Below are 27,948 nucleotides of genomic sequence, written 5' to 3'. Positions count from 1 at the left end.
TAAATTTCTCACATAGAAGACTATCTTCCTCATAGCCATTTCATTAGCTAGAAGGGTTAGTGAATTACAAGCACTTGTCACGTACTCACCCTATACAAAATTCCTACATGATAGAGTGGTTCTCCGTACACATCCAAAATTCCTTCCCAAGGTAGTTACGGAATTCCACTTGAACCAATCCATAGTTTTACCCACATTCTTCCCAAGGCCTCATTCTCACCAAGGAGAACAGGCTTTACATACTTTGGATTATAAGCGTGTGCTATCCTTTTATTTAAACCGCACTGCAGTCCACAGGAAATCCAATCAGCTTTTTGTTTCTTATGATCCAAACAAATTGGGTAAAGCTGTTGGTAAACATACTCTCTCTAACTGGTTGGCAGATTGCATACAGTTTTGCTATGAAAAAGCAGGCCTTCCTCTCCAGGGGCGAGTAAAGGCACATTCAGTAAGAGCGATGTCAACCTCAGTAGCACACTACCGTTCAGTGCCAATCCTTGACATATGTAAAGCAGCAACATGGAGTTCTCGTCACACCTTTGCAGCTCATTACTGTTTGGACAAACAAGGACGACAAGATTCAGCCTATGGACAATCTGTCTTAAAGAACCTGTTTACTGTTTAATCCCAACTCCTTCTACATCCAACCTGCTCTAATCTTCGGCTGTCTAATTTTTCAACAACAATACTTCAGTGTTGCTTCACTACAAAATGACTCAGCCTCCAGCTTGCTAATCACCCATATGTGAGGACTAGCATCCTGCTTGTCCTGGGATAAAGCAAAATTGCTTACCTTGTAATAGGTGTTATCCCAGGACAGCAGGATGTAGTTCTCACGAAACCCACCCGCCACCCCGCGGTGTTGGGTCTCATACTTTTATTATTTTATTTTTGCTAAAGCTTATTGCTACAATATGAGACTAGAGTGAGACCCCTGTGGCGGAGAATATCATGGCATGCTGGGCATGTTCAGTGGCCTCACAGTGCCAGTCAAAAGTTTCTAGAAACTTTGACAGAAGTTTTTCCCGCAGTAGGGCTCCGTCAGTGACGGCACCCATATGTGAGGACCACACCCTGCTGTCCTGGGATAACACCTATTACAAGGTAAGCAATTTTGCTTTTTGAGCCATGTGTTTATCAAAATTCTGTGACCCTTTCTTATTTTTGAATGCTAATCTTATGCATTAAAATTTTTGTATGAGCGAGATTTTCAAAAGATGAACAAATTACATATGCTCATCAAATGTAAAGCTGTTTACTTTCTGAAATAGCCAGAAATAGTAGACATGATTGAAGCCTAAAGTTTGCTTCCTGTGTTAATGCCAAGGCTTTACAAACTGGCCTGTCAACAGATCTCTCTCCCTCCATCATGTGATTGCTTTAGTGGATATGTTTAATTTTTTTGGTGGTTTTATTATTTTTTTTGTGCTGTTCTTTAACGTGTAATTTTTGTGTAAAAGTCAACATTGTGGGTTGTTTTTTTGTTTTTGTTTTTTTTTATTTTGTTGTTTGCTGTATGTATAGCTGGTGCTGTGACTTGTTTGTGCTCATCTCTGTCCTATAGGCAACTTGCCACTCTCTTCTGAGTAAAGCTTCCGTAAAAGAAAAAAAGGAAAACAAAAAATCAGTAAGTTTTTTTGTTTTTTTTTTGGAGAACTTATTAGCCCTTTCTTTAAAAGAAAACAGCAAACTCCCCCCCCCCCCCCACCCCCAACTACAAAAAAGAGGAAGAAACACAAAAAAAAAGTCATCTGCCGTTTATTCTAAGCCTTTTCACTTCAGCCTGTTTGACTTTTTACTGTCAAATCATTCTACTAATTCTGGCACCAAATAGCTTTCATTTCAATTAACCCACTGGAATTTTGTTGTTTTACACATTCTTTGTGACTGTTTGATTCAGGAAAAAAATAACATTTTGGTGGGGGTTTAAGGTTTTTTAAGCTTTTCTGCTTAGTTTCAAGTAAGCTATTTCTTTTCTCACCATTTGCGGTTGTGTGAGAAGTTAGAAATTTCAGGGAATGTTAGATCTGCTTAGTTCTAGTTTTTTCGGGTCCTAGGTTTCTTCCTGGATAGGAACTCAGATTTTGTCCAACGTTGTGAGGAGTTTCATGCTCTCTTGGTTTGATAATTACCCCTTGAATCTCCTTTTGCTTTGCCTTGCCAGTCTCTAGTATTCTTACTCACTAATATTTTCACAAGCCAGTCTGAGTAGGTAAACTAACCCTTTGGTTTCTTCTTCAACTCCACGGCTCAAGTTCAAGGTTTTCCATAGTACTGAATATTTTTATTAGAGAAACCGCAGATTACTCATGAATGTTAAAGTTTAATCTATCAAGTTTGTATTACTGTAAAAAAACAAACACAAAAAAAAAACCCCTCAGTATAAGCTATTTGTTTTTAAAACTTCTTAAAAGCATTTAACATGTACAGATGTATACTGTGCATGTACTATATATATTTTGATATTCATAACAGAAGAGCACTTATCTATAAAATGCTGAAACACATGGGCCAGTGATGGTCTTTGTTAACATGTTTGCTCTGAATTGGTGGAACCAAAGTGGTGTATAACAGAAGAAATCTGATTTTTAAATCTCTAACATTTTTGCTTGTTTCTTCATAGCCTTGCTTTGATTTTATAAACCTCTTCTTTAACAAATATTCCTCACAAATCCCCACTCCCCCAGGTATTAACTATACTTTGACGTTTAGCAACCAAATTTATGTTCATGAAGACAAACTCATACTCGCACTGTAAATTTACTGAATTCTTATTTAGCTAAATTGTTAAAATTGATGACTTACATAGCCATCAATGTTTGTTAAGAAGTAAAGATCATATAGGATTTTTTTCCTTATAGTGCAGCTTCTTGATTCTCCTGGAAACTGTAAGTTAATATCTCGTGCTTGAATATTTGTCGCAAAGGGGTCAGATGTACATTTTGTGTCTATGGAAAAAATGCCGGTTCAAAATGACTTGAAACAGTATAAAACCCTTTTCTTGTTGTGTAGCCTGTTTGCTGCCAGTCCTATGAGTGTGTGTTATGTACAGTTTTCTGTATGTGCTCTGGTTTGCTTTTCAGTGACTGAGCTCTTTGTTGGAGCTACAGTTGCGTGAAGGGCATGCAGACGGTGAAGTCATATATGCATGCTGGTGCTGTCCTGTGCTTACTGTATGTAGGTAAGAGGGAAGAATCCTTAGTTTATTGTATCACCACTGGTTTCTCATTGATCATTTAAGATTATATACAGTGAAATATTTTCTCTGTGGTCAAGCAGAACAAACCACCACGCAAGATGTGATGTCATCCGAATGCGCCATGTCTGTGCTCGACTAGCTCAGAACGTTTTTTCCCCCCCTTTCTGGGCAAGCATGGATGCTACTGTGTGGCATTGCTGTGCAACGTTCCTCTCTTAATTCGTCTGCATTGTGAACGGTCGAGTATTTCTCTTCTTTCTTGCATTAGCTCCTGTTCTTTAAAAAAAAAAATACTGCACAGGAAAGAGGTTTAACCTTTTTATTCAGATCAAAAAACGGCTTCTCAAAGATCTTTGACAGAAAAGAAAGGAAAGAGTCCTTTTAAGTCATGTGAGAGGTGCCACCATAAAATGGCATTGGCTCATCATCACAACTTGTGCTTGGCGCCGGAATACAATAGCTCTTCCTGTGAGCCCTGTGAAAGGTGGTCTCCAAGAGTGTTAATGTGCAGCTCAAATATGAGCTTAAAACCTCCTCTGAAATAGAATGCCATGAAAAAAATACTGCGCCAAAACAGATTACAGCGCCAAAAAGTGCAAAAACGTCGTTTAGTGCAAACACACACAAGAGTGGTGTACAAGTATTGTTTCTTAGCATCCAGACAGATGAATTCAGAACCAGTATTCTCAGTCTCCAGCAGATGGTGGATATGCATCTCCCTACTGGGCATTGCTTCAAGTTTTAAAGGAGAAAGAAAGAAGGAAAATGAATTTGCCCCGCTCTCCTGCGGTGATACCAAATGGTCCCTCCCACAGTTGAGAATTCCTGAGGTGATTTCTGTGGTCCCTCAGATGAATGCGCCAGCACAGATACATGTACGTGGGATGGCGCACAAATGCCGATGCTGAAAGATATCTTCAGCACAGAATAGTGCAGAGATAATTACACACAACCTCCTTGTACCATAATAATGTCGCTGACAAAAAGGCACTCAAAGCATAAAACAGAGACCAACATCAAACACAGATTCAGAATCATCACCTTCTATATTAATATCAGAAGAAGTACCATTAACTATTGGACAGGAGCCCAAGCTGCTTCTGCTATCATATCCAGAGTGCCATTCAGTTATCCAAAAATTGTGGACAGATTTTGTGAAAACACAGGCTAGTGAATTACCTAACAAGAAATCAATATTAGAGTATTTAAGTGAGCAGCTAAGATCCAAACTCCTGACATCGGCTTTTATGGATAAAAAAGAGAAACCATTGGTAATTGAAAGCAGAAAAATCTACAGAAGAAAGGAGAAAATTTCCATCTTCATTTTACAACCCTCCTTTCACAGAAGATTCTTCGCTTTCATATGGTTCTTTAGAATGTATCAGATAACCATCTGCCTGGCATACCATTGGACCCATTGCCAGAACCAAATAGAGCGTCAACCCACCGGAAGATAGTATCTGTTCAGCTTTTATTCAAAAGGTGTCGGAAGTGATCCCTTTCAGTTTGCAATTGGAGAGCAATGACATCACAGAACTCAGACATCCTTCATTGTATACAACCTTCAAGGATTCATCTGAAGAAAATAGGAAAAAGCATAAGCATTGTCAAGTTAAATATAAAATATTGATAAGACAGATGGAGAGAAATTGAAATGAAGTTGGCTGTAGAGGCAAAAACTCAAAATCATTTTAAATATATCTGAAGCAGAAAGCGAAGGAGTTGGTTGGACAGTTAAATGATTGAGGGGTTAAAGAGGATCTTAAGGAAGATCAGGCCATCACAGAAAGACTAAATTAATTCTTCCATGCTTACGAATGAGGATGTTGGGGAGATATCTGTTCCGGAGACCATTTTCAAGGGTGATTATTTTGGATGAACTGAACCAAATCACGGTGAACCTGGAAGATGTGGTGGGCCAGATTGACACATTAAAGAGTAGCAAATCACCTGGACCAGATGGCATACACCTCACGATTCTGAGAATTAAAAAATGAAACTTCAGATCTATTAGTAAAAATTTGTAACCTATCATTAAATCATCCTTTGTACCTGAAGACTGAAGGGTAGCCAATATAAACAGATATTTAAATAGGACTCCAGGTGTGATCCAGGAAGCTAAAGACTGGTGAGCTGGGAAAAATAGTGGAAACTATTCTAAAGAACAAAATCACAGAGCATATAGAAAGACATTGTTTAATGGAACAAAATCAGCATGGCTTTACCCAAGGCAAGTCTTGCCTCACAAATCTGCTTCACTTTTTTTGAAGGAGTTAATAAACATGTAGATAAAGGTAAACCGGTAGATGTAGTGTATTTGGATTTTCAGAATGCGTTTGACAAAGTTCCTCATGAGAGGCTTCCAGGAAAAGTAAAAAGTGATGGGATAGGTGGATTACAAACTGGCTAAAAGACAGGAAACAGAGAGTAGGATTAAATGGGCAATTTTCTCAGTGGAAGGGAGTGGACAGTGGAGTGCCTCAGGGATCTGTATTGGGACCCTTACTTTTCAATATATTTATAAATGATCTGGAAAGAAATACGAGTGAGGTAATCAAATTTGCAGATGATACAAAATTATTCAGAGTAGTTAAATCACAAGCAGATTGTGATAAATTGCAGGAAGACCTTGTGAAACTGGAAAATTGGGCATCCAAATGGCAGATGAAGTTTAATGTGGATAAGTGCAAGGTGATGCATATAGGGAAAAATAACCCATGCTATAGTTACACAATATTAGGAGCTACCACCCAAGAAAAAGAGATCTAGGCATGATAGTGGATAGCACATTGAAATTGTTGGTTCAGTGTGCTGGTGCAGTGAAAAAAGCAAACAGAATGTTGGGAATTTTTAGAAAGGGAATGATGAATAAAACAGATAATATCATAATGCCTCTGTATCGCTTCATGATGAGACCTCACCTTGAATACTCTGTACAGTTCTGGTTGCCGCATCTCAAAAAAGATATAATTGCGACGGAGAAGGTACAGAGAAGGGCAACCAAAATGATAAAGGGGATGGAACAGCTCTCCTATGAGGAAAGACTAAAGAGGTTAGGACTTTTCAGCTTGGAGAAGAGACGGCTGAGGGTGGTATATGATAGAGGAGATTAAAATCATGAGAGGTCTAGAACGGGTAAATGTGAATCTGTTGTTTACTCTTTCGGATAATTGGACTAGGGGGCACTCCATGAAGTTAGCATTGGGCACATTTAAAACTAATCGGAGAAAGTTCTTTTTCACTCAGTGCACAATTATAATCTGGAATTTGTTGCCAGGGGCTGTGGTTAGTGCAGTTAGTGTAGCTGTGTTTAAAAAAGGATTGGATAAGTTCTTGGAAGAGAAGTCCATTACCTGTTATTAATTAAGTTGACTTAGAGAATAGCCACTGCTATTATTAGCAACAGTAGTATGGGATAGACTTAGTTTTTGGGTACTTGCCAGGTTCTTATGGCCTGGATTGGCCACTGTTGGAAACAGGATGCTGGGCTTGATGGACCCTTGGTCTGACCCAGTATGGCATGTTCTTATGTTCTCTCCAATCTATGACAGCATTGCAAATCTAATAGAAGATACCATCAAGACAGATATACGAAGCCTTACAACTACACAACCCACCTATCAACCTGCAGCATGGACAAGAAAGATGAACTACCAGTTAAACAACCAATATTCCGTTGGACAAACAAAGGTAAATATGGAAACAATTGTTTAAAGAACAATCCTAGTTATAGAACAAAAATGACAAAGAAATCCACACACAATAATCTTATACAGATAAAAAAGACCCCTATTTCTAAAAATTCTGCATTACACAACCTACTTATGCTAACATTCATCTTAGTAAATGCACAATCAGTCGCAAAAAAATTCCCAATCATTACGGATTTACTGTATGACAGCAAACCAAACTTTGTTGCAATAACTGAATAGTGGTTAAAAAAAAGCTGACGTAGTTCTAAAAAATCAAATAGCACAAAAAAATTACGAAGTGTTTTCAGTCCCAAGAATAAATAAGCACGGAGAAGGTCTCTTACTAATTATCAAAAAAACTTTTAAATGTAAACCGATACAAATACACCCCCCCAAATCATGAAATTGCCATTTTTGATACTAACAATATACAAATATGCCTTATCTACTGCCCACCAAGCCTCCTAGAATTAAATATCTCACCACTAATTGAGTTCCTTACTACACACTTAAACATCTCTAAACCAACCATAGTACTAGGAGATTTTAATCTTCACATGGACGCCCTCCCTTTATCAAACGCATGCCAAACTCTAATAGACGCTATGACAGCATTCGGTTTCTCACTAATAACAAACAAATCAACACACAAAGCCGGACACTCTCTGGATCTCACCTTCATCAACCACAGTTGTTTAGAACACTGTAAAACTGACTACACACAAATTCCCTGGTCAGACCATTTCCTTATTCATTCCAACATAAAATTCCTTAAACTGCAAATCAAACAAAATCATAAACCCATAGAATTTAAATATCGACCACCCTTCAATATAGAAAAATTAACGGCAAACTAGAGGAAAAACTAACTACCGTATTTTTCGCTCCATAAGACGCACCTAGGATTCAGAGGGGGGAAAAAAAAAAAAATGTGCTAAACCGGCTCTGCGTCTGGGCGTCTTATGGAGCAAATTAGGGGAGTGCATAGCTTTTTTTTTTTCTCCCCATTTTGTTTTTGGGTCTGGGGAGGGCCATTTCGATCCACTCCCCAGATCAGAAAACGTTTTTCTCTGGGAACCCCTCCCCCCCCCAAAAAAAAAACCCCCATCCCAACCCTTTAAATTAACAACCCCCCACCCTCCTGACCCCCCCAAGACCTGCCGACTTAATTTACTACAACCCCCCACCCTCCTGACTCCCCCAAGACCTGCCGACTTAATTTACTGCAACCCCCCACCCTCCTGACTCCCCCAAGACCTGCCGACTTAATTTACTGCAACCCCCCCCACCCTCCTGACCCCCCCAAGACCTGCCAAACGTCCCTGGTGGTCCAGCGGGGGTCCAGGAGCGGTCCGGGAACGATCTCCTGGGCGTGGGCCGTTGGCTGCCAGTAAACAAAATGGCGCCGACGGCCCTTTGCCCTCACTATGTCACTGGGACCGACCGCTGCTATTGGTCGGTCTCAGTGACATGGTGAGGGCAAAGGGCCGTCGGCGCCATTTTGTTTACTGGCAGCCGACTGCCCACGCCCAGGAGATCGTTCCCGGACCGCTCCTGGACCCCCGCTGGACCACCAGGGACGTTTGGCAGGTCTTGGGGGGGTCAGGAGGGTGGGGGGGTTGCAGTAAATTAAGTCGGCAGGTCTTGGGGGGGTCAGGAGGGTAGGGGGGTTGCAGTAAATTAAGTCGGCAGGTCTTGGGGGAGTCAGGAGGGTGGGGGGTTGCAGTAAATTAAGTCGGCAGGTCTTGGGGGAGTCAGGAGGGTGGGGGGTTGCAGTAAATTAAGCCGGCAGGTCTTGGGGGGGTCAGGAGGGTGGGGGGTTGCAGTAAATTAAGCCGGCAGGTCTTGGGGGAGTCAGGAGGGGGGGGGGGTTTGTTAGATTTTTGTTTGTTTTTTTTTTATATTCGCTCCATAAGACGCACATACATTTTCCCCCCACTTTTGGGGGAAAAAAAATGCGTCTTATGGAGCGAAAAATACGGTAATATTGACTACAGCAACTGCAGTTCTGCCACGGAAACATGATTAGACACAACCAAAAAAGTAGCTGACGAAATAAACCCCATCAAATCAATACGGAAAAGAGAAGCAATACAAAACAACCCCTGGCATAATGAAAAAGTAAAAAATGCAAAAAGGACTCTCAGATCAATGGAAAAAAGATGGAGAAAAAACAAAACAACCGATACCCTAACCAAATACAGAAAACATCTAGCTTTTTACAAACAACTAATTCTCAATGTTAAGAAAGAATACTTCAGCAATAAAATAAAAAGTTTGCTAACAATCCAAGAACCCTATTCTCAATAGTATCAAACCTAACCAATGACAAACAAGAATCACCTCAAAATCTACCAGAATCAAAATGTAATGAAATCGCCAAATTTTTCAACGACAAAATTACTAACTTAAGAAACAAACTTCCAAACACTGCCATCCAAGAAATTAAAATGCAAAAAAGAGATGTAAAACAATGGTCATTATTTACTGAGATATCCGAGATGGAGGTGAACACATGCTAAAAAACATTAACCCAACCCCACACAAAATCGACTCAATACCAACATTTGAACTTAAGAAATCAGCTAACACAGTCTCCCATACATTAACTAAGATCATAAACCTATCCCTAGAAGAAGGAGCTATGCCAGATATACTGAAAGGAGCAATTATAAAACCAATCTTAAAGAAAAAAAAAAAAGTGACCACCTTATCCTGAACAACTATCGCCCAGTATCAAATCTTCCCTTAATAGCCAAACTAATAGAAAAAACAGTACAGAAACAGCTGGCTGAACACCTAGATGACAATAATATATTGTACCCATCTCAACATGGATTCCGAAAGCACTACAGCACTGAGACACTACTTCTCTCGCTAATAGATAACATTCTAAGAGGTTTTGATAGCGGTAAACACTACATTCTAATAATGCTAGACTTATCAGCAGCCTTCGACACAGTGAACCATAAAATACTACTAAATAGACTAGAAGAAATCGGATTACACGACAAAAAATTAAACTGGTTCAGTTCATATCTAAAGAATAGGTTTTTCCAAGTCCAGGTCAACAACGTATTATCAGAAAAAGTCAATCTCAAAACAGGAGTACCGCAGGGATCAGCCCTGTCTGCAACCCTCTTTAACATACACATGCTGCCCTTATGCCATCTGCTTGCAGGACTAGGAATCATACATTACATTTATGCAGACGATATTCAACTAATCCTACCCATAGAAGACACATTAGAGAAAACGTTAAACCTAGCTAACATGTACCTAAACATTATAAGACAACTACTAAACCAAATGGGACTTGTAATTAATATTGAGAAAACAGAATTTCTACACTTAGAACGGAAAAATACTGAAATCAGCCAAACTCCAACAATCCTCAGACAACCAGAAAATTGAACTAGCTGAAAATGTTCATAACCTTGGAATAATAATGGACCCTGAAATCAATCTAAAAAAGCACATATCACTGAAAGTAAAAGATGGCTATGCAAAACTAATGATCCTCAGAAGGCTAAAACCACTACTAACACCAGATCATTTCAGAACAGTACTTCCAAGCACTAGTCTTTTCCAGCACAGACTACTGCAATGCACTTTTACTGGGTCTCCCAAATACAACATTAAGACCACTTCAAATACTACAAAACACAGCAGCCAGAATACTAACTGGAAAAAGGAGGGACCATATAACAGAAACTCTAGCTGAATTACATTGGCTACCCATAGAACACAGAATAATATACAAAGCCTTATGAACCATACATAAACTAATACATGATGAAAAATCGGACTGGCTAAACACAGCATTGCGAGTACACGTCCCACACAGAAACCTTCGATCAGCAAATAAAGCACTCTTGACCATTCCTTCAGTAAAAACGGCAAGACTAACCCAGGTGAGAGAAAGGGCCGCCTTATTAGCTGGCCCAACAATTTGGAACACAATGCCTACAGAGATCAGATTACAAAGAGATCTCAAGACATTTAGGAAAAGTTTGAAAACATGGCTTTTTAAACAAGCATTTTATAAAGAGACGGGAAAATAGAAAACACTGAGGAATAGGCAGAAGAGCACCGATGCACAACACGTAGAAACATGCAGTAGAGGGGTCTATGAACTCTACATCACTATAAACATAATTATAACACTATGAATAATGAATTTTACCCATAAACAGTACCTTCCTGGTACACCCGGTCATGACCTACTTCACTAAACAATTGTTTGTCTTTAATGATTTATTGTAACTGAACCTTTGACGGCACCTGTTAGTATATACTATAGTACGCTTTTCCCTACATTAATTTGTGCCAACATGTAAACCGTTGCGATGGTAGATAACTTAGCGACGGTATAGAAGAAAACATTTTAAATAAATAAATACTACTATTGGTATTGTTGGAGGTATGATCCATACTCTTACTACAGGCAGTGTTCAGTAGTACTGCAATAGCTTCATCAACTGCAGAGCCAGGTGCCAAACCCTCAAATAAGACAAAGGAATTGACTTCAAAGACAACCACAGCTGCCTCAACAGAGGCTGACTTCTGGATTTTTACTCAAGCATAATATGCAGTCAAAACCCATTTCAAGATATAAAGGTATGGGAGAGACTAAAATTCTTCAGGAAAGAATGTAATCCATCTCTACGGACATAGAGATTTTGAAAATCATTTGCCAGGGATATTACTTACACTTCGATTGCTTATGGCCTGAGAAAACCCCCTTCATGCCAACATCATACAAATCTCTAGCTGCAAGTGCTAGCACAGGAACTACACTCCAGAGCAATTCATCCAGTCCCTCAAAGTCAGCAAGGGAAGGGATTTTATTCCAGATACTACCTAATTCTGAAGAAAACTGGGGATCTCCGTCCTATATTAGATCTCAGAGATTTGAACACTTTTCTCAAGAAAGAGAAATTCTGGATGAATGCCGTAAGAACAATCTTCTCATTCTTTCAGCGAGACCTTGCTAGACCTCAAGGATGCATATGCTCAGATCCTAATCAACAAGAAACACAGTAAATACTTAAGATTCAGCCTGCAAGACCAACATTACCAATACAGTCTAGCAGCAGCTCCATGAGTGTTCACTAAGTGTCTAGCAGTGGAAGCTGGTCATCTGAGGAAGCAAAATTTGCTAATTATCCCATATTTAGATGACTGGTTAACATAGAGTTTATCTTAAAAAAATTCTATAAACATAAGTCACATAGTAAACATGCATCTCGAATTTATAATATATTTTGAAAAATCAACCTTAATCCTAGCTTAACATCTGGAATTTATAGGTGCAAATCTAGATGTGATCAATGGGATCACATCTAGACTTTCCCTTACAAAGAACAATCAAGATACAAACATTAACATAGTTTTTCCAAAAGTGAGTGGATTACAACACAAAGATATATGAAGCTGTTGGGACACACAGCTTCAATTGTTCACATTACATGAGACTAAAAATGAGACCAGTTCAGTGGCACTTGAACTGGAATCAACATATTCAACCACAAAATACCAATTATGCAGCAATTTAATACATTTGTTGGAATGGTAGATAAGAGGAATCTGGTTCTTTAGCAAAGCATACGTCCCTTGCAAATAGAAAAATGTTTGACAAAGGATGCATCAAAGCAGGAATTGGGTATGCATGTTGACTCCCCGTGCATGCAGGGAAATTGGACAAGAGAATGGTCAATTCTGCTCATCAGTATTCTAGAATTGAGAGCAATCTACTGTGGCCTTCAAGTATTCCAGGCTCGCTTGTGGAACAAAATTGTACAGATTCAAACAGACAATTAATTAGCAATGTTTTATGTCAACAAGCAAGAAGGGACAGGTTCTTTCAGACTTTGCAAAGCTAAACATTTGGAAGCTTGCAACAAAAAAAAGAAAACAGAATGGAGATCACAGGAAGGATAATACTCTGGCAGACAAGCTAGCAACTTCAACCACACAAGTGGTCACTTCACGACAATACTATGCATTCCTTCTTTGAGATTTGAGAAACACCAATAATATACCTCATCACATCACCTTTCAATCACGAACTACAATGGTATTATTCCAAGAGACTAACTGATCAAGCAATGGATGTCTTCATCATACTATGGAACTGAGGGCCTATTTGTTGTAAGCATTTTCCCCAGTTCCCTTGATAGCAAAGACAATTCTCAAATTGAGGAAAGATCCTAATATCTCTTAATATCACCCTTTTGGCCATGCCAAAAGACTTGTAATAGTACCTCCAATTAAGCTGCTATAATTCCAAATCTCCTGACTCAATACGGAGGAGCAGTATGTAGACTTGTAGTCTCTAGCATTGACAGTATGGATGTTGAAAGCCAGCTAATCCAAAGACTCCAACTACCCCAAGACATACTACTAGGGGCAAGGAAACCAAATACTAGAAAATTCTAAAACTATAAATGGTCAAGGTTTACCCACTGGTCTCTCACCCAAAACACTGATCCCTTAATCTGTTTCATTCCAGAGCTGCTGGCATACCTGATGCATCTTGTGAAATCGGGATTAAAATCTAACTCCATATGAGTACATGAGTACCATCACAGCCTATCACCGCCATGTGAATGGCCAGCCAATCTCTCAACAACCAATAGTTTCAAGATTTATTAGGATACTTTATAATCTAAGAGTTCCATTAAAAACACCTTCCCCTTCCAACACACAATGGAACTTAGAGTGCTACAACAATTGGTGAAACAGCCATATGAACCCATGACAGAGGCAATGCTTGAAATTCATCACGTGGAAAACTCTTTTCTTAATAGCCATAACTTTGGCCCAGAGAGTGAGCAAGCTACATGTCCTATTAATATACTCTCCCTACACTCAAATATTTAGAAATAGAGTGATAGTAAGAGCTCATACCAAGTTCTTGCCAAAGGTAGTATCCCAATTTCATCTGAACCAGATAACATTGTTTTCCCAAAGCCACAAACCACTCTAAACTAGCAGACTTACCATACACCAGACTGTTGAAGGGGTACTCTTGTTCTACCTAGAAAGAACTAAACTGCATAGAAAATCCACATGGTTATTTATATCTTTGGAAAAGAATAAGAAAGGAGATTGAATGACTAAGCAAACTGATTTGAGAAGGCTTTCTCAATGCATTTCTCATTGTTATGAAGCAGTGAATCAACCAATTGTGCACCCACTTAAGGCCCATCAATTAAGGGCATTAGCCACGATAGTGCATCTAAACTCCACTTCTATACTGGACATCTGCAAGGCAGCAACATGGGCATCAGTACACACTAGCTCCATCACTATTGTCTGCACCAAGAATCTTGAATAGACAGTAATTCTGGATGATCTGTATGGAGTAACGTTTTAAATGAAATACTCAACTTCCCACAATAAAGTCAAGGGTCGCAAAATAAATAAATAAATAAATACAAAGCAACCCTCAACTGGGGAGTCCTATCTTGTGTGGTGGCTTGTTCTGCTTGCCCCTGGAAAAAGTGAAGTTGCTTATCTGTAACAGGTGTTCTCTATGGACAGCAGAACAAACTGCCACACAATCCCTCCCCAGGAGGTTGAAATCAGCTCGCAGACAGACTGAGGAAAATCACGTGGCGATGCCAGCACAAGAACATCCAGGCATGCCCAGAAGAGGAAAAAAAGAACTTTCTGTGCTAGAAAAGAAGAGTACTGACACGATGCCATCGGATGATGTCTCGTATCTTGTGCAGCTGTTCTGCTGTCCACGGAGAACCCCTGTTACAGGTAAGCAGCTTCGCTTTCTTGTACTGTTTTCTGTATGTATGCTGTCAGTGTGTCAGAAGCCTGTGTTTATATTTATAATGGTAGGAGATGGTGCATTCTGGTGCAGGACGGTGTAAAACTCACCAGAATACCTTGTGGTGAATTGTGCCTCCCCTACAACTAGCCCTCATGCAGTGTACACAAATCCAATGAATAAGGGTGAAAATACATCTTTTTTTTTTTTTGTTAACTGGATCAGTAGAGGACCTCTCTCCCGCCAGGTTTAAGGACAAAAGGGATAGAAATTCTTATGAGGGGGATGCATGCTTTAATGAAGATCCCTTCTTTTGGTTTAACTTTAAAAAGTGCTTTCTATGCTCACACTTTCCAAGCAGTACATTTTAGTTTGCCGGATGAGTTGCATCATTGTTTCACCCCAAACTGGCCCTAATTCTGGCTGTCATATCATTGACTTTTGCAGTTTGAAATAACTAAGTTGCAGGATTTTATCTCCCTCTACAAATAAGTTTATCTCCCTTCTACAAATAAGTTACATTCTCTACTTTTAAAGTGAAAGTCAGCCTGCATTCTACCATGATCAGGGTCTTCAAGTCGTCATTGTATATTGGAGCATGCTGTATTGCACTGTGTATTTTCTGATTGTGATCTAACCCAACCCTTTAAAACAGGGTTATTTTGTAGTCCTAAAGACCAAGAAATACATCTGTTTTGGAAATTCTGGACATTTCCAAATCCTGAATTTAAAATGTTTATATATAAACTCACAATCATGTTGCTGTTGTAGATTTGAATCTGCTCAATTAAGCAGATTACAATTTGTGGTTTCCATGTATGTGGGATTTCTATTTCTTAGAATATTTGGTATTTGAAACAATATCTTCAAATGTGTTACTTGATTTCAGCATTTCTGTTTCCACTGCTAACATTTGCCTAGGTTTATAAAATGCTATGGCCCACAAACCACCTAGATTTGACAATTTGTGTTCTCTCAGGGTTAATTCTGTGCATTTTGAGGTTGCCCAGCTCATTGGCTGGATTCAGGCTTGTTTCTATGACACTGCTTTCTTTTGCAGGTTGTCAGCCAGCGATTCCCCCAGAACAGCATTGGGGCAGTCGGCAGCGCCATGTTCCTCAGGTTCATTAACCCTGCAATCGTCTCTCCATACGAAGCAGGAATCTTGGACAAAAAGCCACCACCTAGAATTGAACGGGGCCTAAAGTTGATGTCAAAGGTGTGGTGAAAGGTTATTTTAACATGGTTGGGTTCAGCAACCTAGGTCCATGAGAGTGGTTTAGGAGGAAATTGTTTTCTCACAGGACAAGCAGGATGGTAGTCCTCACATATGGGTGACATCATCAGGATGGAGCCCAATCACTGAACACTTTTGTCAAAGTTTCTAGAACTTTGGCACCACTGAGCATGCCCAGCATGGCACCAACCCTGCATCCAGCAGAGCTCCCCCTTCAGTCTCTTTTTTTTCCGTGCAGCTTTTGCCATGCGGAGATAGGAGCTCTTCCATGGTTTCCTGACAGGAAAATATTCTTCAGGAAAAAGTTCAAAATTTTCACCCGGCTGGGGTCCCCCTTGTATACCGTCGATACCCGTGCTGTTCGGTAAGTTTTACTACCTTTTCGGTCGGTTACCGTCGGTTCCAACTTTTAGGCCCGGAGGTCACCGACTGCGCCGCGGCCTAAATGTTCGATGGCAACGATGGCGACGGGTTTTCATAGGTGCCTGGACTGTCAGAGGACAATGTCCATCACCGACCCTCACCAGGTTTGTGTGTTGTGCTTGGGCCCTACCCATGATGTAGATTTGTTTACCAGCTGTGCCCAAATGACCCCTAAAGGGCATCAGGCTCGTTTGGAAAAGATGGCTTTATTGTTCCATTCCAAACAGGCTTTCTCATCAAAAGCATCGACGTCATCGACACAGTCACCATCCAAGTCCCGACATCGGTCAGATACCGATGACTCTCGACCTGCATTGAGAACTTCGATTTCTGCTTCTTCGGTGCCGGACACCAGTAAGGGAGACCATAAGGAAAGGCATCGCCATCAGCATCACAATCCCTTACCATCTGATCAGAGCGCACTGGTGGCCTCCACTTCCAAAGAGCCACCGAGGAAGAAGGCCCGTGCCGAGGAGCCCCAAACCTCCTCAGTGCCGGGTTCACCGAGGCATCCCTCGCCTTCGGGAGAGGTACCGACCGATGCTCCACAGATACCGGTGGTTGTTCTGGCATGCCCATCCAGCCTCCCACTCCGGACCTGGCCTTAACGCCAGCGTTCCGTGAGGAACTGAACCGGATGGTTCAGGAGGCAGTGGTGCAAGCTCTCCACGGATACCCGATTCCATCTGCACCAATACCAGCTCAGATTCAGACGCTGGAACCGATGCCACCTATGCTTGCACAGTTGCTGGACAGGATCGATGCCCTCATCGGTGCTTTGCCTTTGGCACCGAGGAAAACACTATTGCCTCAGAGTCCTTCGATGCCCATTCCCCTCTCTTCAGTTGAGGATGAATTGCCAATGTCAGACCCGGTGCCGGGCCCTTCTGAAGTGTTACCACCGATGAGGCCATCGAGTCCTTCCACATTGCTTTTGCCACCGATGCCCCATCGACCTCTACCGATGCCAACAATGGTGCCACCCATACAGCCACCAGGCTCTTCGGTGCCCCAACCTTCTCCGGCCGGGGGAGGTCCAATTTTGCCCTCTGGAGAACCGTTGGGTGCTGGGGATCAGTGTTATCATCCTTGGTCTGATGACTCTTCTGATTCCCAAGACACAGGAGATATTCCATCAGAGCCTTCTCCTCCTGATGAGAGACGAAAGTCTCCGCCAGAGGACTTCTCTTTTATAAGTTTCATCAAAGAGATGTCGGAGCTATTCCATTTACATTTCAGACTGAAGAAGACTCCAGACATAAAATGTTAGAAGTCCTTCAGTTTGTTGACGCATCCATACCTGTCCATGAGGTCCTCCTTGACCTCCTTCAATGCAATTGGGAACATCCAGGGACAGTCCCTGCGGTAAGCCGTAAGACTGATGCTACATATCTGGTCCAAGCAGCACCTGGATTCCAGAAGGCTCAACTTTCCCATCATTCAGTGGTGGTTGAGTCCACCCAGAAAAAAGCCAGAAGGCCAAGACCTCACTCGTCCACACCCCCAGGAAAAGAGCAGAAATTCCTCAACGCTTTTAGGCGTAGAGTCTTCCATGGAGCCATGTTACTCTCCCGTATTGCAGCTTAACAGCTATACATCTCGCAATACAACAGAAACCTGTTCAGCTCCAGGATCTTTCTGATACTCTTCCTGACCAGTTCAGTGCCATTCTAAAGAAAGGTCTAGATGCTGATAAACATGGGGTGCGCTCAGTTTATGACATCTTCGACACAGCCACTAGGGTGTCAGCAGCTGGAATAAGTGCTTGGAGATGGGCCTGGCTCAAGTCTTCGGATCTGCGTTCAGAGGTTCAAGAGAGGTTAGCTGACCTTCCCTGTACGGGAGATTACCTCTTCGGTAAAAAGATTCAGGAGACTGTTGCTCAGCTTAAAGACCATAATGAGATGCTATGGCAACTCTCAGCTGGGCACAGGGACTTCTCCACTTCTTCTAAACGCCCATTCCATAAAGAGGCTAAGCGAACCACCTTTAAGGCACGCAGGTACTACCCGCCTCAGACTCTGTCTCGCCCATCTAGACCATATCAGAAGCCTCAAACTCGACAGCCTAGGCCTCAGAAGACGCAGCCTCCTCCACAGCCTGGTCTGTCCTCTGGGTTTTGACTGCCCAATAGAGAGCAGATGTCCACCTCTGCCACATTTACCAGTGGGTGGCCGTCTCTGCCACGTCATCAACATCTGGCACACGGTCACCACAGACCTGTGGGTTCTGTCTGTAATAGCTCAAGGTTACCATCTCAACTTTCTGTCCATTCCGTCGGACTCCCCACCTCATCCGATGTGGAGTTCTGCCGACCACTCTCCACTTCTAGAAGAGGAAATAAATTCCCTTCTTCAAGCCAATGCCATAGAAAAAGTCCCTTCTCTGCAAAAGGGAAAAGACTTCTACTCCCGATACTTCTTGATACCAAAAAAGTCCTGAAGCATTCGTCCGATATTAGATCTTCAGGCCTTGAACAAGTATTTACGAAAAGAAAAGTTCAGGATGGTAACTTTGGGCTCTCTACTCCCTCTGATTCAACAGGGGGATTGGCTTTGCTCTCTAGATCTAAAAGATACATACATGCACATAGCAATTACCCCGTCTCAGAGGAAATACTTCTGGTTCCTCGTCGGAAACAAGCACTTCCAGTACCATGTGCTTCCATTCGGCCTGGCATTGGCCCCTCGTGTCTTCACGTAATGCTTGGCAGTAGTAGCCGCATATTTAAGGCAACTGGGCACTCACGTCTTTCCTTATCTAGACGACTGGTTACTGAGGGCTCAGTAGGCGGAGGCGGTGCTTCAATCCCTCCAGCTAACCTTGCGACTACTACTGTCCTTGGAATTTCTAGTGAATTATCAAAAATTCAGTCTAACTCCGTCCCAATCCCTCTCCTTCATTGGAGCGGATCTCAACACTATCCAAGCAAAGGCTTTTCTTCCCAGGGACCAAGCTCATACGCTTGCAGTGCTTGCGCTCACTATACAGTCTCACCGAACCACGACTGCTCGTCGTATTCTTGTCTTGCTGGGCCACATGGTATCCTCAGTCCAGGTTACACCAATGGCTCGACTCGCCATGCGAGTAACGCAGTGGACCTTAAAATTCCAGTGGTCTCAGTCCCACCAGCCAATGTCCGACATTGTTCAAATCACCAGGCAGCTTCGTCTCTTGCTAGCGTGGTAGGTCCAGGAATCCAACCTGCTCATGGGATTACCCTTCCAAACTCCAGAACCTCATATTATTCTGACTACAGATGCTTCCACCCTGGGTTGGGGAGCACATGTCCTCAACCTACAGACTCAGGGAACCTGGTCTGCAGCAGAATCACAATATCAGATACATTTTCTGGCGCTCAGGGCGATCAGATATGCCCTTCTAGCTTTCAAAGATTGCTTGTCCAACAAGGCAATCCTAATCCAAATGGACAATCAAGTAGCGATGAGGTATCTCAACAAGCAGGGTGGAACCGGCTCCTACCTGCTGTGTCAGGAGGTAGCACAAATCTGGGCTCTAGCTCTAGGTCATTCCATGCTACTGAGAGCAACTTACCTGGCAGGCGTGGACAATGTACTAGTGTACAAACTCATTTGCAAATTTCAACCCCACGAGTGGTCCCTGAACCCTGCGGTAGCGAAACTCATATTCCAGAAGTGGGGGTATCCAACGATAGATCTTTGTGTCGATCCACAATCACAAAGTGGACAACTTCTGCTCCCTACGTCGCAGTTCCAGGACTCCGAGGGATGAGTTCCCTCTCTCTTGGACAACAGGTCTCCTGTATGCCTATCCCCCACTTCCACTCATAAGCAAGACTCTCGTGAAGCTACGACGAGACAAGGGTCTCATGATTCTCATAGCCCCATACTGGCCACGACAGGTATGGTTTCCCATCCTTCATGACCTATCCATCCACCCGCAAATTCGCCTGGGCGCCGATCTGTCGCTGATCTCTCCGAACGCCAGGTGTCTCCACATCTGAACCTCCAGGCTCTGGTGCTGACAGCTTGGATGTTGAAAGGCTAGTTTTGCGGCCTCTCAATCTCTCAGACTCTGTATCCCAGGTCTTAGTAGCTTCACAGAAGCCTTCCACTAGAAGATCTTATCATTCTAAATGGAAACGGTTTTCGTTGTGGTGCACATCAAAGGAGTTGTATCCCTTTACCTGCCCCACAGCGAAGTTTCTGGGCTACCTCTGGCACATCTCTGAGTCAGGTCTCCAAACTTCCTCCATTAGAGTTCATGTCAGTGCGGTGGCCGCCTTCCATAAGGGTATAAGTAATGTTTCTATTTCAACACAACCCTTAGTAGTGCACTTTATGAAGAGCTTGCTTCACCTCAAGCCCCCTCTCTGTCCCCCTGCCCCTGCTTGGGACCTTAATGTGGTATTAGCACGACTCGTGAAACCTCCATTTGAGCCTCTATACTCCTGCGAGTTAAGGCATCTCACTTGGAAGGTGCTCTTCCTTCTTGCTTTGACGTCTGCTTGCAGGATTAGTGAGCTGCAGGCGCTGGTTACTTACCCACCTTACACGAAATTCCTTCATGATCGGGTGGTCCTTCGCACTCATCCTAAATTTCTACCGAAAGTAGTCTCTGAGTTCCATTTAAATCAATCCATAGTTTTGCCTATTTCTTTCCAAAACCCCACTCACATCCAGGTGAGCGGGCTCTGCATTCCTTGGACTGCAAGCGTGCGCTAGCTTTTTATTTGGAATGCACTGCAGGCCATAGGAAGTCCACCCAGCTATTTGTCTCCTTTGATGAAATTAAACTGGGAATCCCGGTGGGAAAGCAGACCCTCTCCTCCTGGCTCGCGGACTGTATGTCCTTCTGCTACCAGAAAGCAGGCCTTCCGCTCCAGGGATGCGTTAGAGCGCACTCCATTAGAGCAGTGGCAACATCGGTAGCACATCTTCGGTCTGTACCTCTTACTGACATCTGCAGGGCTGCTACATGGAGTTCTCTCCATACCTTTGCAGCTCATTATTGCCTGGACAAGGCTGGCACCCAAGACTCTATCTTTGGCCAGTCTGTTCTACACAATTTGTTATCAGCTTAATACCCAACTTCCTTCTGCACTCGCTGGGATTTTCAGGCTGCCCTTTTATCCAGAATCGCCCCTGTTGTGCCTGTTGCACGTCTTTGGGTGCTTTTGGTACATTGCGCGGGCATCCTCAGCTCGCTATTCACCCATATGTGAGGACTACCATCCTGCTTGTCCTGTGAGAAAGCAGAGTTGCTTACCTGTAACAGGTGTCCTCACAGGACAGCAGGATGTTAGTCCTCATGAAACCCGCCCACCATCCTATGGAGTTGGGTACGCTTGCGATTTATTTTATTTTTCGCACATACTTTTTACTATACACGAGACTGAAGGGGGACCCCTTTTGGATGCAGGGTTGGTGCCATGCTGGGCATGCTCAGTGGTGCCAGTCAAAGTTCTAGAAACTCTGACAAAAGTGTTCCGTGAATGGGTTCCATCCTGATGATGTCACCCATATGTGAGGACTAACATCCTGCTGTCCTGTGAGAACACCTGTTACAGGTAAGCAGCTCTGCTTTCCTGTGACTGTTCAATCAAGTTTTATTTTCAGATGTCTTTGAAGTTTATTTTTTTAATTTTGAAGTTGGTAGCACACCACTTACATGCAAGGGAATTTAGAGGTCAACCTAATACCCAGAAGCAGTTTCCTAACTGATGGTTTTAACTCTATAGGACTGATTTACTAAGAGTTAACACACCTTAGCAAAGCTGCCTTACTTGCGTTACAATTGGCCAGTTTTAAATGCAGCTTAATAAATCGGCCTCCCAGATAATTTTATCTGTTTTGGTTCAAAATCATCAATTGCTGTTAGCTTCATTCTACTGTTGACATTTTCTAATAGAAATTGAATAAATGGAAGCCTTGCTATTAACGTATTGCCCTGCAGAAGGCAGAATATGCTAATACTATTGTCCTTTCTATGACGCTTCAGTATTTTCCTTTAAAAACGAGTCAATGATACTGTTAAACATTTCATATGATGTACTTTTGGCCAAACCCCCCCAAAAAATAGGAAACTAAAGGTTGATAAGACCTGGCACTTACATGTGAAAATGGTACACATTCATCTAGCTTCCATGTGTATGTTGCTAGACTCTGGCTTCACAACTCTTGATATCCTGTGCCATTACAATAGAGCATTGGATGCAATGACATTCTTTAGTCCAAGACCTGGCACGGAATCTCCTGTTTGAAGCACTTCAGGAATAAGTATGCCAGGTTTCCCTGACCTTTCCAAAAACATCTGTTCTGTGAGTGCACAGCTCAAAACACAGTGAACCACCACTCATGCAAGGTTCGTATCCTTCAACAGCTTAAGGTGCCATTGTGCTTGGCATTTGACATCAGATTGCACTGCTGGGAATGGGAAGAATTTCCAGCCCCCCCCAAGAAATTCAGGAACAGTTTGCATGGAAAGATTATTTAAAGTAAATATACCATGTTCCACAGCTAGAAAAATTGAATTCTTCTTCTAGATCCTTCAGAGTATTGCCAATCACGTCCTGTTTACAAAAGAAGAACACATGCGCCCTTTTAATGACTTTGTGAAAAGTAACTTTGATGCAGCTCGAAGGTAAGCAAATCAGCAATTTACCAGTATTATACTTGAGATGTTCTCCTTTTTTAAATTTGAGCCATGCATGATTTAGTGTAAAAGTATTGGTGTCTTTTTTGGAGGTGGGTGAATGGAACTGTTAATTCCTGTCAGACTAAACGCTGCAGGTATGGTCAGGAAGTAAAGGAATGAAAAATGCACTGGAAAAATGGCTTTCATATTTAAGAAGAATTTGTGGATTGGTTAATGCATACGATTTATCAGGGTAGCCTAGATGAACTTGGGATAGTGTTCTTGTAGATGAACAAATTATTTTGCTGAAAGGAACAGTATTGATTCACTAATAGGGATCTTTCTGAAAAATTTCTTGCCACTCTGCTTTACAGCTTTTTTTTTTTTTTTTTATAAGATCTGTAACTGAGAGCTTGGATAGATTTAAATTTGCTCCTTTGCTGACTGAAAAGGCTCAGTGCTTTCAGTTATTTTCCCTCTTTTTTTTTCTTATCTTATTTTTGCTCCATTTGGTCAGCTGTCCCTTGGTTTCCAGTAGACTTCTGTGCATTACTTAAAGTCTGTACTTCCCAATCTTTTTAAGTCCAAGGTACACCTACTTTAACAAAAATGCTGTATGACACACCAGCCTTCATGCAGCAGGTAGTGCGGACATAGAGAAAACTAATTTGGCCAAAAGAAGAGCTAGGAAAGCACTGACAGTCTTGACAAAGGGGGAGAGAGGGCAGCAACACATACAAACCTTTCATGATGGACCAGCTCCTTTTATACAGAAGTGCAGGAGATAGAGTGGTACGTCTGTGTGGGCCGGTAGCTGGACACTCACCATTGCACTCAGCCTAGGGATATGACAGAGGCTGGAAGGACTCAAAAGGAGGAAGCTTAGGGTAGGTAAAATGAAAAGGTGCTGTGTGCAACATCTGTGCGCTGCATGCTACCCATTAATTACCACACTCCCAGGACTCATTCTGTAACTAGGATGAAGAGACATGCATGATTACACATGTTCTCAGAAAGAAGTGCCTTCATCAGGGATGGGCAATCTTTTAGTCTGCAAGATTTAAATCTGGGCTAGGTAACTCTAGTCCTCAAGTGCCACAAGCCGGTCTACACCCTGATCCAACAGATTCCTTTCACACAACTCTCAAATATTAATTTTGACATTAATTTTCAATTAAAATGTTCAAGAGTTAAGTAAACATATGATTGAAACTGGAATGTTTTTCCCCATGTAAAAACAAAATTATAAAAAGAAGAGAAAAATGTCTCGCATTCCCTCTCCCTCCTTGCCAATATACCCCCATTAGGAAAACAGAACAGACAAGAATGCTATAAAATGCCTACACCGAAACTACACACTAGTTAGCAAATACCTCACCTCAGTCACACATGCAGATCCTTACCAAGTGCAGAATAAAGTGACCATAAAAAGTATAAATAAATGCAGACAAAAACTGAGCTGGAAACTGCACAAGCCAAACTCTATATGCAGTGTAACAATGGAAAAACAGAAACATTACCATGCCTCATAAAACATCAAACAAAATATTAAGGACCTGATTCACTAAGGATTTTTCTCATAGACACAAAATGGGAGAGAAGCCTTAATGAATTTGGCCCCAAGAAATATAACATAACATAAGATATGCCATACTGGGTCAGACCAAGAGCCCATCAAGCCCAGTATCCTGTTTCCAACAGTGGCTACTCCAAGTCACAAGTACTTGGCAAGTACCCAAACATTAAATAAATCTCAAGCTACTATTGCTTATTAATTAATAGCAGTTTATGGATTTTTCCTCTAGGAACTTATCCAAACCTTTTTTTAAACCCATTTACACTAACCACATCCTCTGGCAATGAATTCCAAAGCTTAACTATGCGTTGAGTGAAAAATAATTTTCTTCTATTTATTTTAAATGAGCTTCTTGCCAGCTTCATGGAGTGCCTCCAATCCTTCTATTATCTGAGAGAGTAAATAACCAATTTACATTAACCTGTTCAATTCCATTCATGATTTTGTAGACTTCTATCATCTCCCACCTCGGTCATCTCTTCTCCAAACTAAACAGCCGTAATTTCCTTAGCCTTTCCTCATAGGGCAACAGTCCCATGCCCCTTATCATTTTGGTCACCCTGCTCAGTCATAATAGTAAAACCATACCAATAAAAAGAATAAATATTTCAAACCAGCTGACGAATAGAATAGCATCCAATAATAAAAATTCATATACAAATTTAAAAAATATATTTCCAAACACTAATAAAATATTGGAGAAATTACTTACCTGATAATTTCATTGTCCTTAATGTAGACAGATGAACTCAGGACCAATGGGTTATGCTCTCCTGCCAGCAGATGGAGATGGAGTCAGATTTCAAAGCTGACGTCACCCTACATACACCCCTGCAGTGACCTCAGCCCTTCAGTAATCTCTTCAAAAGCCACTGTGAATATACTAATCAAAAAATTTGATTAAAAATATGATTAAAAAAGGATAACCGTCTATCCGAATTTATGCTGCCTTTCTGGAAATTTCCATGGTTTCCTGTGTTTTGTGTACTGTATATGCTGATTTTGTATCATTTACTGCGGATAGATAATAAAAACCGTAAATTTAAAAAAAAAAAAAAAAAGGATAACCGTAACTGTTCTCAAACAATCATAAACACTGAACCCGATAAGAATATAGATGCCCTGATCTAGGGACTAGATGACGGCTTACCTGTAATCTCTTGGAATCGATATCCACTCCATGGGTGAATCCTTGGCATCGTTCTTGGGCAGCCATGAACAGGATGCTGAGCCCATCTGTCTACACTAAAGAAAACGGAATTATCAGGTAATTAATTTCTCCATTTCCTAGCGTGTAGCCAGATGGACTCAGGACCAATGGAATATACAAAAACTACTCCCGAATGGGGTGGGAGGCTGCCTGCAGTCTGGTTAACACCACCCTTGCAAAGAATGCGTCCTCTCGGACCTGTATGTCCAGGCGATAGAACATGGAGAAGATGTGCAAGGACGACCATGTCGCCTCTCAGCAGATAATGACGGGAGTCAGCCTAGCTTCCGCCCATGAGACCGCCTGAGCCCTAGTGGAATGAGCTTTAACCTGAGAAGGTAATGGCTTTCCTGCCTCCACATAGGCTACCGTAACCACCTCCTTAATCCAGCGAGCTATGGTAGCCCGCGAAGCTGGTTCCTGACACGATAATGCCTACAGTTCAGAGATGCGACGCGCATATAGCTACCAGGAATACCATTTTCAAGGTTTATAAACGCAAGGAAAGACTGTGCAGCGGCCGAAAGGAAGGCCCTGCAAAAAATTCCAATACTAGATTAAGATTTCATAAGGGGAACCGGCCACCGTAGGGGTGGCCGGAGGTGCTTCACCCCTTTCAGAAAATGGGCCCATACCAATGAGCTGACAGGCGGGTTCCGTTCATCTCACCCCGAAACAGGAGAGAGCCGCTACCTGGACCTTAAAGGAATTAAGGGTCAAACCTTTATTCAAGCAGTCCTGCAAAAATTCCAGAATTATTGGGATTTTGACCGCCCAAGGGGAGACACCATGTTGCTCGCACCAGGCTCAAATACTCTACAGACCCGCACATATGCTAGGGACATAGAGAATTTCTGAGCGCAGAGTAAGGTGGCAATTACTGCCACAGAATATCCTTGCTTCATTAGGCGAGCCCTCTCAAGGGCCAGACCATAAGACAGAATTGAGTCTGATCCTCATGAAGGACTGGTCCCTGCTGAAGCTGATCCCTGTGCAGTAGGAGGCACAGGGAGGTCTCTGCATGTCCACATACCAGGGACACCTGGGCCAATCTGGAGCTATTAGTAGGACTAGTCCCCTGTGGTGCTCGATTCTGCAAATGACCCTACCCAGCAGGGGCCACGGAGGAAAGGTGTTCAGCAACTCTTCTTCTGGCCAGGTCTGAACGAGTGTATCGATCCTCAGGCACCACTGATCTCTTCTGCTACTGAAGAATCTGGGAACCTTTGCATTGTGGGATGTGGCCAGCAGGTCGATGGACGGGAGACCCCAGCGATCTACCATCAGCTGAAAGGCTTTGGCTGGAAATGCCCACTCTCCTGGATCCAGACTCTCCCTGCTTAGAAAGTCTGCTCTGATATTGTCTTTTCCTATGAAGTGGGAGGCTGAGATCACCTGTTGATGTATTTCCACCCATTCCATAAAGAGATCTATCTCCTGTGACACCTGCTGGTTCTTGGTTCCTCCCTGGCGGTTGATGTAGGCTACAGTTTTGCGTTGCCCAACATTACGTGGACCACTTGACCCTGGAGTCTGTGACTGAATTATAAACATGCCAATCTGACTGCCCGGGCTCCCAGGTGGTTGATGTTCCAGAGGGCTTCTTCCTTGGTCCAAAGTTCCTGGCGGTGAGCTCCCCAGCCCCAGAGGCCCATGTCTGTTGTGAGGACCAGCCAGTTTGGGGAGGACAGGGGTTACACCCCTGCTCAGATGAGCTTCCTGCAGCCACCACTGGAGCTGAGAGCATACTCCTATCGGTAAGTGAAGGCAAATCGGATAGTCTTGAGACTGCGGATTCCAGTGTGATAATATTGAGCGTTGAAGTGGCCACAAATGTGCCCTCGCCCACGGCACTACTTCCAGGGTGGCCACCATCAAACAGAGAACTTGGAGATAGCTCCACACCGTTGGGCGTATTGTGCTCATCAACTGATGCACTTGGGACATCAACTTCCTTATCCGCGTGGTCAGAAAGAAGACCTTGCCCTGCTTGGTGTCAAACCGGACTCCCAGATATTCCAAGGACTGGGAGGGCTTGAGATTGCTTTTGTCCAGGTTTACGACCCAGCCGAGTTCCTGAAGCAAGGAAGTCACCCAGTTGGTCACCCGGAGATGCTCTTCCACGGACTGGCCTGGATCAACCAGTCGTCCACTTACAGGTGCACCAGGATTCCCTCTTCTCTCAATGCTGCCGCTATGACCATCAT

The 27,948-nt window shown here is 42.5% G+C and overlaps 1 protein-coding gene across 9 annotated transcripts in view; it reads left to right on the top strand.

The window, feature by feature from the left end:
- NF1 (neurofibromin 1) overlaps positions 1–27,948 on the top strand; it is a 527,350-nt gene that overhangs the window by 253,638 nt on the left and 245,764 nt on the right. For 6 of the 9 annotated variants that reach the window (XR_003858146.1, XM_029611915.1, XM_029611916.1 and 3 more), the window contains exons 30-32: positions 1,565–1,627; positions 15,738–15,896; positions 22,864–22,961. Coding sequence is in view for 8 of the 9 variants with exons in the window: in XM_029611915.1 (XP_029467775.1) it covers positions 1,565–1,627; positions 15,738–15,896; positions 22,864–22,961 (320 nt within the window). In the remaining variant the exon portion in view is untranslated. Of the gene's footprint in view, positions 1–1,564; positions 1,628–3,083; positions 3,156–15,737; positions 15,897–22,863; positions 22,962–27,948 lie in introns of those variants that run through there. The other 3 variants (XM_029611920.1, XM_029611917.1, XM_029611921.1) reach the window with 2 other exon arrangements.

The sequence above is a fragment of the Rhinatrema bivittatum genome, chromosome 8, assembly GCF_901001135.1.
Source record: "Rhinatrema bivittatum chromosome 8, aRhiBiv1.1, whole genome shotgun sequence".
NCBI classification, from domain to species: Eukaryota; Metazoa; Chordata; class Amphibia; order Gymnophiona; family Rhinatrematidae; genus Rhinatrema; species Rhinatrema bivittatum.
Note: the sequence above shows the minus strand (reverse complement) of the source record. Positions and strands in the feature narration are given on the sequence as shown.